General features: G+C 48.8%; 1 protein-coding gene across 1 annotated transcript in view; it reads left to right on the plus strand.

Moving 5' to 3' along the window:
* The window catches only part of LOC134036510 (obscurin-like), a 71,256-nt gene that overhangs the window by 50,294 nt on the left and 2,892 nt on the right, over nt 1-18,070 (plus strand). Inside the window, exons 66-96 of the mRNA XM_062481494.1 lie at nt 317-592; nt 857-1,129; nt 1,269-1,559; nt 2,427-2,696; nt 3,027-4,301; nt 5,198-5,479; nt 6,051-6,132; nt 6,242-6,363; nt 6,956-7,153; nt 7,326-7,364; nt 7,448-7,546; nt 7,686-7,904; nt 7,995-8,028; nt 8,135-8,187; nt 8,289-8,390; nt 9,282-9,338; nt 10,373-10,515; nt 10,656-10,856; nt 10,976-11,052; nt 11,371-11,541; nt 11,657-11,816; nt 12,148-12,264; nt 12,404-12,568; nt 12,656-12,814; nt 15,625-15,802; nt 16,139-16,252; nt 16,472-16,639; nt 16,769-16,871; nt 17,132-17,261; nt 17,516-17,609; nt 17,956-17,998. Of these exons, the coding sequence (XP_062337478.1) occupies nt 317-592; nt 857-1,129; nt 1,269-1,559; nt 2,427-2,696; nt 3,027-4,301; nt 5,198-5,479; nt 6,051-6,132; nt 6,242-6,363; nt 6,956-7,153; nt 7,326-7,364; nt 7,448-7,546; nt 7,686-7,904; nt 7,995-8,028; nt 8,135-8,187; nt 8,289-8,390; nt 9,282-9,338; nt 10,373-10,515; nt 10,656-10,856; nt 10,976-11,052; nt 11,371-11,541; nt 11,657-11,816; nt 12,148-12,264; nt 12,404-12,568; nt 12,656-12,814; nt 15,625-15,802; nt 16,139-16,252; nt 16,472-16,639; nt 16,769-16,871; nt 17,132-17,261; nt 17,516-17,609; nt 17,956-17,998 (5,695 nt within the window). The remainder of the gene's footprint in view (nt 1-316; nt 593-856; nt 1,130-1,268; nt 1,560-2,426; nt 2,697-3,026; nt 4,302-5,197; nt 5,480-6,050; nt 6,133-6,241; nt 6,364-6,955; nt 7,154-7,325; nt 7,365-7,447; nt 7,547-7,685; nt 7,905-7,994; nt 8,029-8,134; nt 8,188-8,288; nt 8,391-9,281; nt 9,339-10,372; nt 10,516-10,655; nt 10,857-10,975; nt 11,053-11,370; nt 11,542-11,656; nt 11,817-12,147; nt 12,265-12,403; nt 12,569-12,655; nt 12,815-15,624; nt 15,803-16,138; nt 16,253-16,471; nt 16,640-16,768; nt 16,872-17,131; nt 17,262-17,515; nt 17,610-17,955; nt 17,999-18,070) is intronic.

Raw genomic sequence — 18,070 nt, forward strand, 5'->3', positions numbered from 1 at the left:
AAGCCCTCTTAAGACGTGCTGAAAATGTGCGTACTATATGTGTGTGAGCAGTGGTGACCGATTGTCAACAGGTTGCTGCTAAAAGTAGCTGCTAGTAAAAAAAACGACCAGGAAAACCCTTCGATATCTGTAAATACTATGCAAGAGCTCATCTTGAACAGGTCACGTGACCTTTAAGCCACCATGGAACCTTAAATCACCCCTCAATGAGGCTGGGAGGGAAGGCTACGTTTGGCTATCAAATGGCCCCATGTAACTCTGTCATAATGGATGTTATTCTGCAGTAAACCCCTCCTCCCATCCCCTCTCCTCCCAGCCAAACCCATCGACATTGTGCAGGGCCTGGAGAACCTGGACACCATAGACGGGGGCGAGGCGCTCTTCGAGTGCGCTCTCTCTCGTCCCGAGACCAAAGACTGCCGTTGGCTGCTGAACGGCAAGCCAGTGAAGGAGTCCCCTAACGCGGAGATAGTGGCGTTCGAGAGCGGCCGGCGCCACCTGCTGCTGCTGAAAGAGCTGCGTGTCGGGGACAGCTGTACGGTGGCCTTCCAGGCCGGCTCAGCAAGCACATCTGCCCAGCTCTCAGTCAAAGGTGGGTTCAACATGGTCGGCACAGGGCCGTGCAAAAGTGGCACACAAGATCTTTGACAGGAATGTTATCCTAAATATTTATTTTAAAATGACTTATTTATGACTAGAATTTTGTTTAGTCTTTTAATTTCTTTCAATTGTGCCTTTTGCACAATTCTGTACATGCCATTGGTTAGCGGTTAATTGGGAGGAGGTTGGTGATTGACATGAATCATCAGTAGTTCTTATGACGTGATGTTCAATGAGACGGGGTGTGGGTTGTTAGGCTGGCAGCTGGATGTCGTGAAGGGTCTGGAGGACACGGTGGCGGTAGTGGGCCAGACCGTGGCGTTCTGCTGTCAACTGACGGAGCCCGTACCCGAGGCCGAGGTCAATTGGTACGCCAACGGCGCCGAGCTGAAGGCAGGCGACACCTGGGCCATGCGGGCTGACGGCTGCTCCTATCACCTGGTGCTGAGACAGGCGCCAGCCTTGCCCATCCAGGAGATCACCTTCGCAGCCCGCGACGCCATCTCTATCGCCAAGCTGTCTGTCATTGGTAGGTTGTTTGTGCGTTTTTGTTTCCCGAAAATACTCACAATATCAGCCCATACAGTCACCTCAGAGTTGTTTGGGACTTATTAGCTAGAAGTTCAGACCTGCCGTCCAGTGTGTAACCCCACCTTTCTCTCCACCAGCTGTGCCAGACCCTCCGGAGGACCCAGAGCTGGTCAGCAAGAGTAAACAGTCAGTGACCCTGTCCTGGTTCACCCCCCTCCATGACGGCGGTAGCCCCATCCTGGGCTACAGGGTGGAAATGAGACTGGCCGACAGCGCCCTCTGGCTGCCCTGCCACACAGAGCCTGTGTGTAACACCGAGTTTGTCGTGGACAACCTCATTCCTGGCGGTGGCTACCGGTTCCGAGTGGCAGCCATCAACAAAGCCGGAACGGGAGAGCCCGTTCAGCTTCCTCAGACCGTCCAGCTTGGTGAGTGTCTGTGTTCAAAACTGTCTTTGGAACTGTTGTCCTGACATGCACACTACCTGTGTAGCATGTGTAACCCTCCCACCATAGGCTTGTGATGTACAATACGCTCTATACAATACAATATTAAATCCAATCAATTTGGGAAAATAGTGAGGGACATTTCAATGTAATAAACTTTCTGGGGTAACCTGTAACTCTCTTTCCTTAATAAAGCATGAAAAGCTAGAGAAATACCTTGGTGTTTGTGGTGACGGAATTATGTGGTTTTACAGAGATAAACATGGATTCAATTAGTCATACCGCATGTAGTGATTAAATCAGGACAAACACAGGATCTCAGTTCGGCCATATATTGATTAAACATAGAAATTCCAAATATTTGCTCACAGAAAACCCAATATGGGGAAATAATAAACTACCCTGGGGTATTTAGTCTTTAGTTTGAGAGTATTTTAGCAAGCTTGCTTTAAGTTTGATGGCGCGCTTAACATTGGAGCCAATGACTGTAAATCATGTTTACATCAAGTTATGCATCATATCAATTTCCAAAAACCCACATATTTTGAAATAAAGAAAAATACAAAAAACAAGTGATTTGAATAAAAATGACTCATGTAAATCAGGCTTTTACACATGGCTAGCTCAATATCCTAGCAATAAGTTGCAAGCAGTTGAAGGAGTAGCGGGAAGCACAAACCTGCCAAGAACACCATTTAATGAAATAAAGATGTTCCTGTGTTTGTGCCTAGTCTTTCGTGTGGGAAATCGGGGTTACACCTGCAAGGACCAACCACCGTCTGCCTTTCCTTATTCAGCACAGCAGTATATGCTACATTTGAGTATCCAGAGTGTCTGTGTGTTCCACAGAGGCTCCAGTGACAGTGGACAAGCCCCTGTCCACCTCGGACCTGCAGGTGGGCCAGATGGCTCGTGTGGAGTGCCAGCTCTCTGCTGAGGGGGTTTCAGTCACGTGGCTGAAAGACAGCAAGGAGCTGGAGATGGGGGTCAAGTACCAGGCCACCACTGAGGGCAGGAGCCAGGTGCTGCTCATCAAGGGCTTTGAGGCCAGCGACCAGGGGGTGTACACTTGCGTGACCCCAGGAGACGCCGAGAGCTCCATCAACCTCAACCTGAAAGGTAGATTCCAACGTGAGACCCCTCGTCTCTCTCCTATCGTTCGTTCCTTGCCTCATTCCTATCCCCATTCCCAGCGCAAAAGCGCTACTGTGCGCTATTTCCCCCCAAAACAAGGCATGTAACAGTGGTGGTAGATCCAACACTCAAATCAAGACTTAGAACACCTCTCCTGTACAAAACCCTAAATAGTAGTGGAGCCACAACTGTGGTATCAGGGAGAGATCTATAGCTCCACTATATGACTGCAGCATCAAGTTCACCTATCCTACTCATTGATATATTAGCATGTCCCCCCCCCCACCCACCCCTGGTCTTATTTGTGTTTCTTAGAGTCTGATAAGGCAGAGCTTGAGGAGGGCATCCAGCCTAGCTTGCCCCCTGAGGCCGCCTCCGAGGGGGACGTCCACGCCCTGTGGGAGGCCCTGGCTAAGAAACGGCGCATGAGCCGCGAGCCCACCCTGGACTCCATCTCAGAGCTACCAGAGGAGGACAAGGAGCCCAAGGAGCCAGCCAAGGAGGAGACAGCAGGTGAGAATCAAGAGGCGAAGGCCCTAGAGAACGTGGAGATTAAAGTTCCAGAGGGAGAGCGGGCCGCGGAGCCCAGCCTATACATTAGCTCTGAAGACGAGGCCACGCTGGTCTCCTACCTGAAGAAGAGCTGCAAGGCTACTCTCTCCTCAGGTCAGTCCATCGCCACTGACAAGTTCTACGCCCAGATGTTCCAGGTGTCGGAGCAGACCACCACAGTGGTCCAGAAGACTTCTTCACAGGAGGCAGAGGTCTCGGACCTCACTAAGAAGGACGAGCCGGATCTTCTAGATGCTGCTGTCAAGATCCAGGCAGCCTTCAAGGGCTACAAAGCCCGTAAGGACATGCGTCCTGTCTTCAAGGACGTCTTCAAGGACCAGACCAAGGAGCCAAATGGGACCATCCACCTGGAGTGTGTTGCCGAGGGCAAGCCCGATAAGGTGCGCTGGCTGAAGGACGGAGAGTCTCTGGCCGACGGCAAACACCACCACATCGACATCTACAATGACGGCACCTCCTCCCTGGTCATCACTGCCGTCACCACCAAGGACACCGGGGTGTACACTTGCGAGGTCACCAACAAGTTTGGTGTGACCAGCCACAGCGCCAAGGTGACGGTGGGCTCAGCGAGGGAGTCGTCCGGCCGCCGCCCGCTGACTGTGGGTTACAGCGCCGACAGCGAGCCCGAGAGCTCTTCGGGCAGTGAGATGGACGAGTCCTTGAGGCAGGCCGGAAAACGCCTCCGCCGCCTCCTACGGACGCGCCTCCCACCCAACCTGGAGGAGGAGCCCTTCATCAGCGCCGACGAGGGAGACCTGTGTCCCCCGGACCCTCAGTCATACCGCGAGGACGAGCGTTACATCTACATCCGCTTTGACGCGCGGGCTGAGGCGGAGGTGGCCTCCCAGAGGTTCCAGGAGATGTTCACCGCCCAGGGCGTCCCCGTGGAGACCACCATCATGGACGGGCAGGGGCTGAAGGTGGAGCTACGCATCATGAAGATGGGGTACACCCAGGACGGCTCCCAGACCCCCACACAGGAGAAACCGATGCCCTCTTTCATGACGGGAGCCCCTGGTAGGAAACGCATCACTTAGTATTCTGTATAAACTACTGTGAAGAGTAATGTACTGTGCTTAATATTGAATTGCCACTTTGTTATTTAGTCTCCCATTAGTGAGTAAAAAACCTAAATAGCCCAATGCCTCGGCAAGGCTGGTGTGGTGTTGACTTAATGTCAGTGTGATTTGATTTGGATTTACTACTTTTTCAAACATGAATGGGAGTTTTTGCTTTAACCACTGTTAACCCTAAGCAGGTCTGTAGCCGACTTGCTGAATAAATGTGTGATGCCCATTGTGTCATCAATCCTTTCATCCCATGTTCCATGGCGCGATGTGTGTCCAGTGTGTGTGTGTGTGTGTGTTAGCGGTTACAATAGGTTGTCGATATTGGTCAGTGGTTTTATGTGACTTTTTTTTGTCTAGTTGTTGACTTTACTCACCTTTGTTCGGTACTGATGTGTTTTTGGAGTCTTGCGTTTTGTCTAAACCTTGGTTTATGTGTGTACGACGTGATAATCTCTCTGTGGACGTGTGGCGTTTCACACATTTCTTTCCAACATTTCTTTCAACAATTTCCATGCATCCACTTCCATGCATCTACTGCCCATGTTACATTGCATGCTCTCATAATCTGTCATTCTCATTCTGTGTGCTTTTACAGCACAGTTCAAACACCAGGGCTGCTCATTATTCTCACTGAGTGTTTATGAAGGTCCACTCTCATGGACCTATATAAACCATCCTGGTATCCAATTAACTCTAATACTGTTTAAGAAATAAGTTTCAGATTCCCCCAAAAAAGACTTTTCACCGTTTCACCAGACCAGCGCCACACATTATGGGTTTACCAACCACTGTTTCCCCAGTTTCCTGACATGTCTAACCAGAAGTGCCCCCCTTGTTCCCCAGCCGCCCCTGTCTTCCTGACCGAGCTGCACAGCCAGGACGTGCCTGACGGCTACCCGGTCAGCTTCGACTGCGTGGTGATCGGCAAGCCGCCGCCCAGCGTGCGCTGGTACAAGGACGGCAAGCTGCTGGAGGAGAACGACCACTACATGATCAACGAGGACCAGGAGGGCTGCCACCAGCTCATCATCACCACAGCGCTGCCCTCCGACATGGGCGCATACCGCTGCACGGCCGAGAACAGCAGCGGCGTCGCCGCCACCGCGGCGGAGCTCAGGGTCGACGGTGAGGGGCACCGAACACACGTGCACAAACACACAGTCACACAGTGATACAGTACCGTGCAAAAGTCTTAGGCACAAATATGACATTTGAAAAAGTAAAACAAAAATGCTTTAGGAAATATAAAAATTATAAGACTAAAATGTTTGATCGACATTGCACTTTTATACTGCCGCACAAATACAGAAGCCCCCAAAAATATTATATATATACACACATACTTGATATTCAAGACAACATTCATGTAAAAAATGGTGTGTCGTAAGACTTTTGCATAGTACTGTATATCTGTCTTGCCCACAGTGTTGTGCGAGGACACACACTCTCTCTCTCACACACACACACACACACAGAGAAGTGCGAATTATACAATGGCAATCGGGGGGGTCAACTTCTTCTCCAGGGCGTAAAGTAATATTTACGATTACAGGTAAGAACGATATATAAATGTATCGACCCCCCCCCCCCCGACCTGTTTTTTTTTGGGGGGGGGGTCAAAGCCTTAATTAGGGGGGTTAAACCCCCCTGTGATTCGCACAATGCACACACTTATACATCTGTCTCTCTCCCACAGTCTCCTGCAGCTCAGATTATGACACTGCTGCCGATGCCACCGAGACCTCTTCCTACATCAGTGCCAAAGGTTACCAGTCTAGGTGAGAGACACTCAACACTGTCCAAATACAGCTGACACACACCTGTAGGAGCCAGAGATGTTTCCTACTTATCAGCTGATCACTTACAACTGACTTCCTCTCCTCCTAGGGAAACGGAGTCCTTCGAGTCTGTGTCTGAGGATGACCAGCTCCCCCAAGTGGTGGACGAGCTTCACGACGTCCACATCAGTCCAGGCTCACCCGTCGCTAAGATGCAGCTCAGAGTCAAAGGTGAACTGAACTCCCATATCTATGTACCTCCACCACACACAGGAGGTCTATCAGTTGGCAGCTATGTCTATCATTTATCACAGGCATTGAGGACAGACCAAGAGAAAAAACCTAATCCTCTCACAAATGTCACTGTGGATGAAAGCGTCTGCTAAATATAATATATAGGACAGGACATATACCGTATTTCTTCGATTAAACGCTGCAGCGTTTATTCCACAATGTTCATTTTTGGTGCAGCATTTATTCAAGGGCGGCATTTATTTGAGGGCGGCGTTTAATCAAAGAAATACGGTATACAGTACTTTTTGCACAAATAAAACATTTTAAAAAGTTGCAAAAATGAAAGAAAAAAAATGAAAGAAAAAATGAGAATAATAAAATGAAAAGACTAAAGAAATATTTTAGCACAATTGCACTTTTATACAGCCGCACAAATACAGAAGACCAAAAGAATATTTAAGACATTATTCATGACAAAAACCCTGTGTGTCTAAGACTTTTGTACGGCACCTGTACACATATACACGTTTGTGAGGGGATATAAGAAAAAGTGAACATCAGGATTAACCCCTTGATGTGTCCCCCCCAGGCTTCCCCAGGCCCAGGCTGTACTGGTTCAAGGACAGCTGCCCGCTGAGGCCCTCTGACCGGCTGCTGCTGATGACCAAGGGGGACATCCACAGCCTGGAGGTCCTGAAGGTGAACAGGGAGGACACCGGGGAGTACTCCGTCTACATCAGCAACGCTGCCGGCTCCGCCTACTCCTCGGCCAGGCTGCTGGTTCTAGGTGGGTCCACTCACAGGGAGGTGGACATGCTAGGGAAGTGAATGTGGGTTCTGGTCAGGTCAGAGTATTCGTTGTAGTTTGGGGGCCACAATTGAGTGTTTTCTCAACGTCGTACTGTAAACAAGTCAAAACATTCAGGAAGCAGGAAGTAACTGTCTCTCTCTCTCAATAGGCCCAGGAGAGATTGTGCCAGAAGATCCTAAGATTAAAGGTATGGTTGATATTGTTTAGAGAGTGTGTAGCAGATTAGAGATGGGTCGGTGTGTCGTCATGTTGTAATTGTTCGGTGTGCAGACTCCAAAGAGCCTCTGGTGCCTCCCCGCTTCCTGGAGAGGTTCAGCAACAGGAAGGTGAAGCAGGGAGCCAGCATCACCTTGTCTGTCAGAGTGGAAGGTACTCCTCGCACGTCGCCCTTTACCCCTGCTCTGTTCTCTGTTGACTCAAACTACTATCGTTCGGAAGTTCGTCATTCTCTCTCTGTCTCCATCTCCAATCTGTATCTCCTCTCCTCTATCCTCCTCCCCTCCTCCAGGTTCCCCTGCTCCCCTGGTGAGCTGGTTGAAGGAGGAGTCGGTCGAGGACGTGCTGTGGATCAAGCCTGACACCAAGGGCTTCAAGGTGGCCAGCTCCGGGTGCCAGCACAGCCTCATCCTCATGGATGTGGGCCCAGAGTACAGCGGCGCCTACACCTGCATCGCCACCAACAGGGCCGGCCAATCCATCGTCACCGCTCATCTGGAGGTGGAGGAAGGTGAGTCACTGGGACACACTTAACCAATCAGTACTGAACAGCATCCTTGTGATTGGACAGTGTTTTTGACGGTGGTGTGTTTTGACACAGGGCCACGACCAAAGGAAGAGACCAAAGTTCCAGAGTAAGTTTTGGGACTCACTGTCCACGTGGAACGATGTTCTACTTCTGAAGCATGTTTTACCTGTGAGAAGTAGGTTTTGACTGAGATGGTATGTTCTCTTCCTCAGAGTTTTGGGCATCACCATCAGTCCTCCAGAGGAAGAAGCAGCCAGGGGGAAAGGTAAGAGGAGGAGCTCGTAACACTGGCGTGTTTCAGCTGGATCCAGCGAGGAGGGAGACGGTGTGAGTAGGCCTTGAGTGTTGTCCTGTGCCTCTCGTCAGCAGAGAGTAAGATGCCCTTCCTGGGTGACGTGGGGACCGAGGAGTTCCTGATGAAGCTCACCTCTCAGATCACGGAGATGGTGTCCGCCAAGATCAGTCAAGGTGAGGGGGAGCGTGTCACTGGCTGTTCCATCAGTCCTACCGACATTTGATCGTATCCCGTTGATAGTAATGTTGCGCATACTGTAAGGCAAATATGTAGATTCACCAAGAAATATCCCACATATTTGTTTTTGAGGGCGGAGATGATGGAATAAATCCAGATTGTTTGGCAGTGATTTAAAGTGTGATTTGACTTAGACTAGCCATTTTCATCTATCTATCAAAATGAAATTGTATTGTTTTTAATGGCAAGTCATCTATCATTACCAGTGATGAATTATGTTATTGGAGATATCAAATTCAAATTGTATTCCTACATAAAATTGTAATGCTATCACAAACCCTATAAACTAACGGTTCATCACAGTCCATGTCATGCTATGACTTAAGAGCCACCTCAGTCATCACAAATACAGTAAGCTAATGACCTAGCTAACAAGACCTCTATAATTTGAAACTTCTCTACTGCTGCAGCCTAAACTCATGAAGGCTTTAGAAACTGCTCAAAGAAAATGCCTTGCGGTTTTCCTCTGGTTGCTCAAGTGTGTGACAATCATAGATCAGGGTTGAAGTCAATTCTGTAAGTGAACTGAAATGTCCAATTCAAGAATTTAGATGATCGTTATTGCCCCATAGGATTCTTCAGCTGGACTTTCAGTTTACTTGAAGTGTAATTGCTGAAATTACTGAAATGTAATTGATTCCAACCATAAAAAAAGATTTGGCGTTGTCACTAATGCTTGTTTTCAAGCCTGTGTGTGTTTTGACCCATGTGTGGATTTCCTACAACTTCTCCATTCGGTGGACAGATGTTCCAATCCTTCATTTCATCCTTCACCCATCCATCCATCCACACTCACTTGCTCATCCGATCAATAATTTGTTATTCAGACAGCTTACAGAACCATCAAGTGCTCCAGTGGATGAAATCATGGCCCAAACCACCCAGTATGTATCCTAAGTACATCAACAAACCTCAATAGCCTCACCAAAAGCCAAAACATTCTTTCCACAAGGAGTCGGTTTTGATTTGCTGCCGGTTTCTAAGCTTTGGTTACCTGTGAAGTGACTGTACTCCTCTGCATCCTTCCCTGTCTCTCTTAGTTGGATTGACGTTTAGAGAGAGGAGTTTGTTAGCTTGGAAGACAGAGCATAGATGACCACAATCATCTGTACATGTTGCACGAAAAAGCCTGAGGTGTTCACTTGTGGAAATAATGTAGGCCTGATGGTATTCTCCTTCTCTGCCACAGACAGCTGTTATTTATAGTATGTCACATTATGAATACATTCACCTTAGCTTGAAACAAGTCAGAATTCCTTTAAAGGGTGGTGGACAAAACTTCCAGACCGCTATATCATTGTACCATATCAGTATATACGACAATGACCTGTATATACTATGAGGTCAGACATTTCTTTCGTAATTTTTTTTTACTACCATTCATATTTAGTTATGTTGTCTTATACTTTTGTGAACAAGCAGTCCAAATTCATTTAGTGGCTTTGAATTTCAACTCAGCAGCCTGCAGCTGGAATACATGTGTCTGCACAGACATGTATGAGTAGAAAGGAGACCGCACACATGTACTTACTGAATATGAACCTTATTCCCAGTGCATGTCTCTAGAGTACTAACTAGACCACAGTTGTTCAAAACCCTCTTAATCATGACTTTTGCAGAGACGATACCATTGGTTGTACTAATGTTGAGTTCTCCGTTATCTAACCCTTTGAGTAATCCTGATCAATCAGTGACTTAATTAAAAACAGGTTAAGAGGTAGATGGTAAACGTAAAAAAATATTTATATATTGGGTGGAGAACATGACTCTGAGACTGTGGGTCTGAGAGGCCAGAGCTACACACGTTGATGTGGGATTACGTTGAATCCAGCGATCTGTTACCCCCTTTTGGATGTCAGTGGAGGTCATGTGTATTTGCGTGTTGTCGGATCCGGTTCTGATCCCCCCCCCCCCCCAGCAGCCTCCCTCCGAGTCCCAGGGGCCGACAGCGACGACGAGACCAAGACCCCTTCGGCCGCGTCCCACCATGGCCGCTCGCGCCCCGCCTCCCTCATTGTGGACTCCTCCTCTGAGTCAGACGAAGGAGACGCGAGGGGAGAGGTGAGGCGGGGCGATGGAGCAACACCACTGTTCCCCACAGTATCTCACCGCTGGCCGAGAAGGCAGACATTTTGTCTAAAGTCACACACAGGTCTTCATCAATTTCACTGATAGTGTTTGTGCTCCGACCGTGTCTGCAGATGTTTGACATTTACGTCGCCACGGCCGACTACAACCCCACCATCGCCAACAAAGAGACCATCGCTCTGAAGGAAGGCCAATACGTTGAGGTTCTGGACTTGGCACACCCACTCAAATGGCTGGTACGGACCAAACCCACCAAAACCACCCCGTCACGCCAGGGATGGGTGTCCCCTGCCTATCTGGACAAGAAACTGAAGGTAGCGCGTCCTTCAACACTGAGCTGCATGGAAAACCTCACCAGCGCACGTTCAACACGTCGCTCCTCACTGTGAAGTGGTTTCTGTTGACTGTTGTGCTTGTGACCTTTGCGGGGCAGCCATCTGCTGAGGCTGGTGACCTGCCGGAGACGGGGTCAGAGGAGGTGTCCGAGGGCGAGTACAGGAAGAGACTAAGGTACGGCCCCAAGCCAGGAGATATTACACTGAAACCTTTTCTAAATTTATTAAATGAGAGTTTGACACATTTTCATAATATTTATCGTTTACTACACAATTGTGAGTGTACTTAAAAGTAAGTGTACTTAAAATTGACTGATTTGGGATATTCACATACACCTTAAATATATCTAAGTATGTTAGTATTTGAACTTAGTAAGTATACATTAAGTATACCTTTTTTGATTAGGGTCTAACTCTTTTGACAAGCCATAAACCAAACAAATAGAGCATAGCAATGACACAGTAGGTATAACATGTCCTTATCATTGCTCAGCCAACTGATCCAGGAGCTAATCAGCAGTGAGGGAGAGTTCATCAAGGAGATGGACTTCTTCACCTCCCACCACCTGAAGCAGGCGGACAGTCCTGATGCTCCCTCAGACATCGCCAGCCAGAAGGAGGCCATATTCAGGAATGTGGAGGAGATCAAGGCTTTCCATAGCGGGTGAGCACAGTCATTTATCACCCTGTTCCATGACTTCATAGTGGCCTACCAGTCGGGGGAATTTCAACAGCACTGCTTTGACCCCGTGACCCCTGTCTCTGTGTGTGCCCTGTAGGTCCATGCTTCCGAAGCTGAACGAGTGCGACACAGACGATGACGTGGCCATGCGCTTCCTGAGAAACACTGAGGGCTTTGAGAAGTACCTCCAGTACCTGGTGGGCCAGACCCAGGCTGAGTCTGCCGTCAGCGACAAGGCCGTCCACCGCTTCTTCAAGGTGAATGTGGACCTTTTTAAACGTACCTGACGTATCAGGGTTGAGCCTTCAGATGATGCTACTGGTGTTGCATTGTTCTGTGACTCATGAAGGCAGGTGTCATTCTTATTCAGGCTCGATGCTTGGTTTTGAATGTTTATTCTCAGTCTCTCTCTCTCTCTGTCTTTCGCACGAATTCTCTCTTTATGTCCATCTCTCCCTCGGTCTGTCTCTCTCTTACACTTTCTTTCTCGCCCCCTCTCTCTCCCTCTGTCTTTTTGTCTTTCTCACTCTCTCTCTCCTGCTCTCTCTTCCTCTCTCCATGTCCTTCTCTCTGTGTCGCTCTCTGTAGGAGTACACAGAAACAGTGCAGGCTGAGGCCGATCCTGAAGGACCTCCAGTCCTGAGCATCAACTCCTACCTGCAGAGACCCTTAGAGAGGATCCAGCAGTACAAGGCCCTGCTCAAGGTTAGCCTTTACAACACCCACACTGGAGGTCTCGTTCAAAACACTAACAAATTCCTCCTATAACCAGCACGCGAGAACACTAAGCCCCGGTGACCACATGTGGGGAAACTTAAAATGGCTTCCGTTGTGTCGTCGTCAGGAGCTCATCCGGAACAAAGCCCGGAACGGTCAGAACTGCTGCCTGCTGGAAGAGGCCTATGCCATGGTGTCATCCCTGCCCCAGCGTTCTGAGAACACCCACCACGTCTCCCTGATCGGTAACTACCCAGCCACCTTGGATGTCCTGGGAGAGCCCATCAGACAGGTACTCTTCGTCCTCCTCCTCCTCCCAGGTCCTGCTGTTCCACACCAGCGGTCCGGCCTTGATTGTGTGTGCTGTGTGTTGACCCAGGGGCCATTCACGGTGTGGGAAGGGGCCCCTGGTGTCAGGACCTCATCCAGGGGCCACCATCGCCACGTGTTCCTCTTCAAGAATTACGTCCTCATCTGCAAGCCCAAGAGAGACACCAACACGGACACTCAAACATATGTCTTCAAGAACATGATGAAGGTACACTTATTTTGCAGCCGTTACTTTCAAGGTGTAGGAGTTTTTATATTGGCTAGACAACCAAAACTATGCCCCTCGATCTAATGGAAGAGGGGTACATTGGTCAGTTTATTAATATTAACCAAATATAATGGTATTGCAGTTGTTTGGCTCTATGGTTTAAGTCAGAGCAAGAATGGTCACAGTAAATTAAATGTATATACTAAATGATATACTGTATTGCTAAACGTACTCTACCATGATTTTTGTAAATCAAAGACAGAGATAAAGAAGAGAGCAAGAAGAAGTAAAAATAGCAGAAGAAACAGTAGAGTCTAGAGAACAATCCTTACCTACCTATAACTGTAAGAATAACCAATCAGACCACATCTTGACCCTACCTTAACATATGACTACCAACGCAACAGTAAGTCACACAATGTCTTTAGCATATGAGAGGTGTGAACAGCCTACAATCAGAATCAAAATCAGAATAGTTTTTTATTGCCATGTAAGTTAACACAAACACAGAATTTACTGTGGCAAAAAGTGCATACAATGAACATATACAGATCTTAATATTTTTGTTGTTGTTGAAAAAGCTGAATTTATAAATACAATTTAAGTCTAATACTAAAGAGCTAAACATGTCCTAAAGAGCTAAACAATATACTAAAGAGCTAAACAATGTAGATATAAAATAGATATACATATAAAAAAATAGAATATGAAATGTTAGAAACTTACAAGATGAAATCGGGCAGCATAGTCCAAAATGAATTGTGCAAAAGGTGGTGGATTATAAATATAAAGTGTTGTCAGTGCGAGTCCTTGGCCTTGTTGAAGAGGCCAGCAGCGGAGGGGAAGAAACTGTTCTTATGGCGTGAAGTTTTGGTTCTGATGGACCGCAGCCTTCTGCCGGAGGGGAGTAGCTGGAACAGAGAGTGTCCAGGGTGGGAGGAGTTGGCCACAATCTTCCTCACTCGCCTCAGGGTCCTCGAGGGTAGGCAGATTTCAGCCAATCACCTTCTCAGCAGTGCGGATGATGCGCTGCAGTCTGCTCTTGTCCTTGGCAGTGGCAGCAGCGTACCAGATGGTGATGGAGGAGGTGAGGATGGACTCAATGATGGCTGTGTAGAAGTGCACCATCATTGTCTTTGGCAGGTTGAATTTCTTCAGCTGCCGTAGTAAGTACATCCTCTGTTGTGCTTTCTTTGTGAGGGAGCTGATGTTCAGCTCCCACTTGAGGTCCTGGGAGAGGATAGTGCCCAGGAAGCGGAAGGACTCCACAGTGTTGACTGGGGAGTCGCACAGGGTTTTGGGGGTGAGTGGGGCTGTATTCTTCCTGAAGTCCACAACCATCTCCACTGTCTTGAGAGCATTGAGCTCTAAGTTGTTCTGGCTACACCATGTCACCAGGTTGTCAGCTTCCCACCTATAGTCAGACTCATCCCCACCAGAAATGAGCCCAATGAGGGTGCTGTTGTGCTTCAGGAGTTTGACGGACGGGTGACTGGAGGTGCAGCTGTTGGTGTACAGGGAGAAGAGCAGAGGGGAAAGGACGCAGCCCTGAGGTGATCCGGTGCTGATGGACCGGGAGTCAGAGACGTGTGCTCCTAGCTTAACGCACTGCTTCCTGTCAGACAGGAAGTCTGTGATCCACCTGCAGGTGGAGTCAGGCACATTCAGCTGGGAGAGCTTGTCCTGAAGCAGAGCGGGGATGATGGTGTTGAAAGCAGAGTCCACAAACAGGATCCTGGCGTAGGATGCCGGTGTGTCCAGGTGCTGGAGGGTGAAGTGGAGGGCCATGTTTACTGCAGCGTCTACAGACATGTTGGCTCTTTAGGCAAACTGCAGGGGGTCCAGGAGAGGGTCTGTGATGGCTTTGAGGTGTGCCAGCACCAGGCACTCAAAAGACTTCATTACCACAGAGGTCAGGGCGACGGGTCTGTAGTCATTTAGTCCTGTTAGCCTTGGCTTTTTGGGCACAGAGATGATGGTGGAGGACTTGAGACAGGCTAGCACATGGCATGTCTCCAGGGAGGTGTTGAAGATGTTGGTGAACACCGGAGACAGCTGGTCAGCACAATGCTTGAGGGTGGCTGGAGAGACAGCGTCTGGCCCAGCTGCTTTGCGTGGGTTCTGCCTCTTGAACAGTCTGTTAACTTCTCTTTCCTGAATGGAGAGTCATCAGGTCGTTGGCCAGGCGAGAGTCGTTAATGGTGTGGGGGCTCTGGGCTTGTAGTTGGTGATCTGCCTGAGCCCTCTCCAGACAGAAGCAGTTGTTAGCAGAGAACTGGTGTTTTAGTCTCTCTGAGTACAGTCGTTTAGCCTCTCTCACCGCCTTGCTAAACCTGTTCTTTGACTCCTTGAATCTGTCTCTATCCCCACTCCTAAACGCTTCCTCCTCCAACCTCAACCTTCTGAGTTTCGCTGTGAACCAGGGTTTGTCATTGTTGTAGCTCACCCTGGTGCGTGTTGGTATACAGCAGTCCTCACAGAAGCTGATGTATGACGTCACAGCCTCTGTGAGCTCATCTAGACTATAGCACGCCCACAGATCCTCCATAGCCTCACTGGTCCACTGTTTTGATGTCCTCACAGCAGATTTACAGAGCTTTAGTTTCTGCCTAGTTTATGCAGGAATCAGCTGGACCATGGCATGGTCAGAGTGTCCCAGTGCTGCTCGAGGGACCGCATGGTTGGCTTTACTGACCGTAGTGTAGCAGTGGTCCAAAGGCATCGAACAGCCGTTGGAACACAACCTGACGAACCATGGTTCCTCTGTGTGGACCCTTGAACTTGGCCTGACTTCACGTCCTGACCCTCAGCTGAACAACATTGATGTGAACGAGACCGTGGAGGGGGATGACCGGGCCTTTGAGATCTGGCATGAGCGCGAGGACACTGTGAGGAAGTACACCCTGCAGGCGCGCACCGTGGTCATCAAGAACTCCTGGCTCCGAGAGTTCCGAGACCTGCAGCAGCGCTACAGCATGCCCGTCTGGAGTGAGCCCCACACCACACACACACACACACTGATATGCACACTGTACCCCTGCCACCACACATACACACAAACCTACACATAGACATACACCCCTTACCCCAACACACACACTCTTTTGTATTTGACCATGCACACAAACAACACGCACACACTCATATATTGTAACCACACACACAGACACACATTGTTATATATTTGACCACACACAGACATAACCCCCCCGCCAACACACACACAAACTCTTATAGATTTGACCAGGAATAGACACCCCCAACCTCCAAAACACACACACACACACTTTATCTCACACCGACACCGTTCCTGTAAATCCCCAGGTCCCCCTGACTTTGACGAGGTCCTGGCTGACTGCACCGCTGAGCTGGGCCAGACCATCAAGCTTGCCTGCAGAGCCATCGGAACCCCCAAGCCTGTAGTCACCTGGTACAAGGGTGAGACAGACCGCTGCGCAGTCCAGCAAGTGTTCGTTTAACACCAGGAGGGTTTACAAAGTCCCATCTCCCTAGAGTGGACCTTCATAAAAGCTTGACTAGTCCAAAGAAACACTCCTGGTGTTCTGTTGGCCCCCAAATGTTTCTGAAGCACCGTGTAACATCCGTACAGGAACCTCATGGATTGAACTCACGATGTTGTCTGTGGTCTGCACCCAGATGGCCGCGCTGTGGAGGCTGATCCTCACCACATCATTATCGAGGACCCCGACGGCTCCTGCACCCTCATCCTGGACAACATGACGGCCGACGACTCGGGCCAGTACATGTGCTTCGCCACCAGCACGGCAGGCAACGCCAGCACGCTGGGAAAGATCACCGTCCAAGGTCGGTCTCGCTGATGTGGGGGGCATGTTCAGTAAAGTTAATCAAACACGCACACAAGTCATTAGGAAGGATTCAATGCACTGTGCCGTCCGTTTAGAGTGAGTTACGTTTGTGTCTGTGTGTCCTCAGTGCCGCCACGCTTCAAGAACAAGCTGAGGAACTCCACCCTGGTTGCTGGAGAAGATGTCCAGTTCAGCTGCATCATCCAGAGCGCCCCCCTTCCCAAGATCAGGTACCCAGGATCCCTCTGCCTCCACAGACACATCCTGGCTGTCAACATTCACTCTTACCAAGAGTTTAAGAAGGGTTTTTAACTCAACATGTAAGAAGGAATCATACCGCCGTGATTAGAAATACCTTCTGGAAACTTAAGAGACGCAAAAGATTATTTCAAGCTAGATCTCTGGTCTGGGACACTGAGGTAACTCCTGTTAGTGTCACACCTTTCTCCTGAGTGTGTCACACCTGTCCTGTGTGTCCTATTCTGGCCAGGTGGTTCAAGGATGGCAGGCTGTTGACCGACCAGGAGAAGTACCAAACCTACAGTGAGTCCAGGAGTGGTGTTGTGGTGCTGGTCATCAAGGGGCCCACTGAGAGGGACCTGGGACACTACGAGTGTGAGGTACTGCTCTCCAACTCGCTGTACACAGACAGCACACTGATATGCTAAACACATTAGTGACATAAGCGAAAAAGCATTAAATATTTGTTTCCAACATGGTTTTATTGGAATAACAAGCAAGTTGGTTGCTCAGTAGTGTGTAGTGATGCCTCACATGAAGAGCTGGGATGGGCTTCAGATGAGAATATCATATTTGGCATACAGCACACACCCCTTTTGTCCCTTCTGATTAAAAGTGTTCCCTCTCTTCCCAGCTGTCCAACCGCCTGGGCAGTGCTAGATGTGCAGCTGACCTGGTCCTACCCACGGCTGTCGCTCGGACAGGGGAACAAGCCATCACCATTGAAGGTAGGAGCACATTGTTTGTTGCCAATGAGCTCTTTTGAACGTAAAGTACAAGTTGCCATTTGACCCAGCAATCCAGTGTTACAGATGCAGTCACTTGGTACGTCTTGCATTTTAGATACTACAGTCGTGTGCTACAGTTGTGTGAGATAGTAGTTAGGATAGACTGCTAGGAAACTGTTGAGAGGTGTAGGAGAAAGAATTTCAGTTTACCTGCACTTGGACAAATGGCAAAAAGATGAACTCCAAGTTTGAGCTTTAGAGATTGAATTGTTTTTATATAAATACACATATATATATATATATATATAATATTTACACCAAACGCTCCTTTCTGCTGTCTTCGTAGTCACTGAGCAGGAAACTAAAGTACCAAAGAAAACCATCATCATGTAAGTGTGACTAGTTATGGTTAATGCTGGAGAGGGGGAGTGATGCTGTGTGTGATCCCCCTCCAGGGCCCA

Source organism: Osmerus eperlanus, chromosome 16 (assembly GCF_963692335.1).
Source record: "Osmerus eperlanus chromosome 16, fOsmEpe2.1, whole genome shotgun sequence".
Classification (NCBI taxonomy): Eukaryota; Metazoa; Chordata; class Actinopteri; order Osmeriformes; family Osmeridae; genus Osmerus; species Osmerus eperlanus.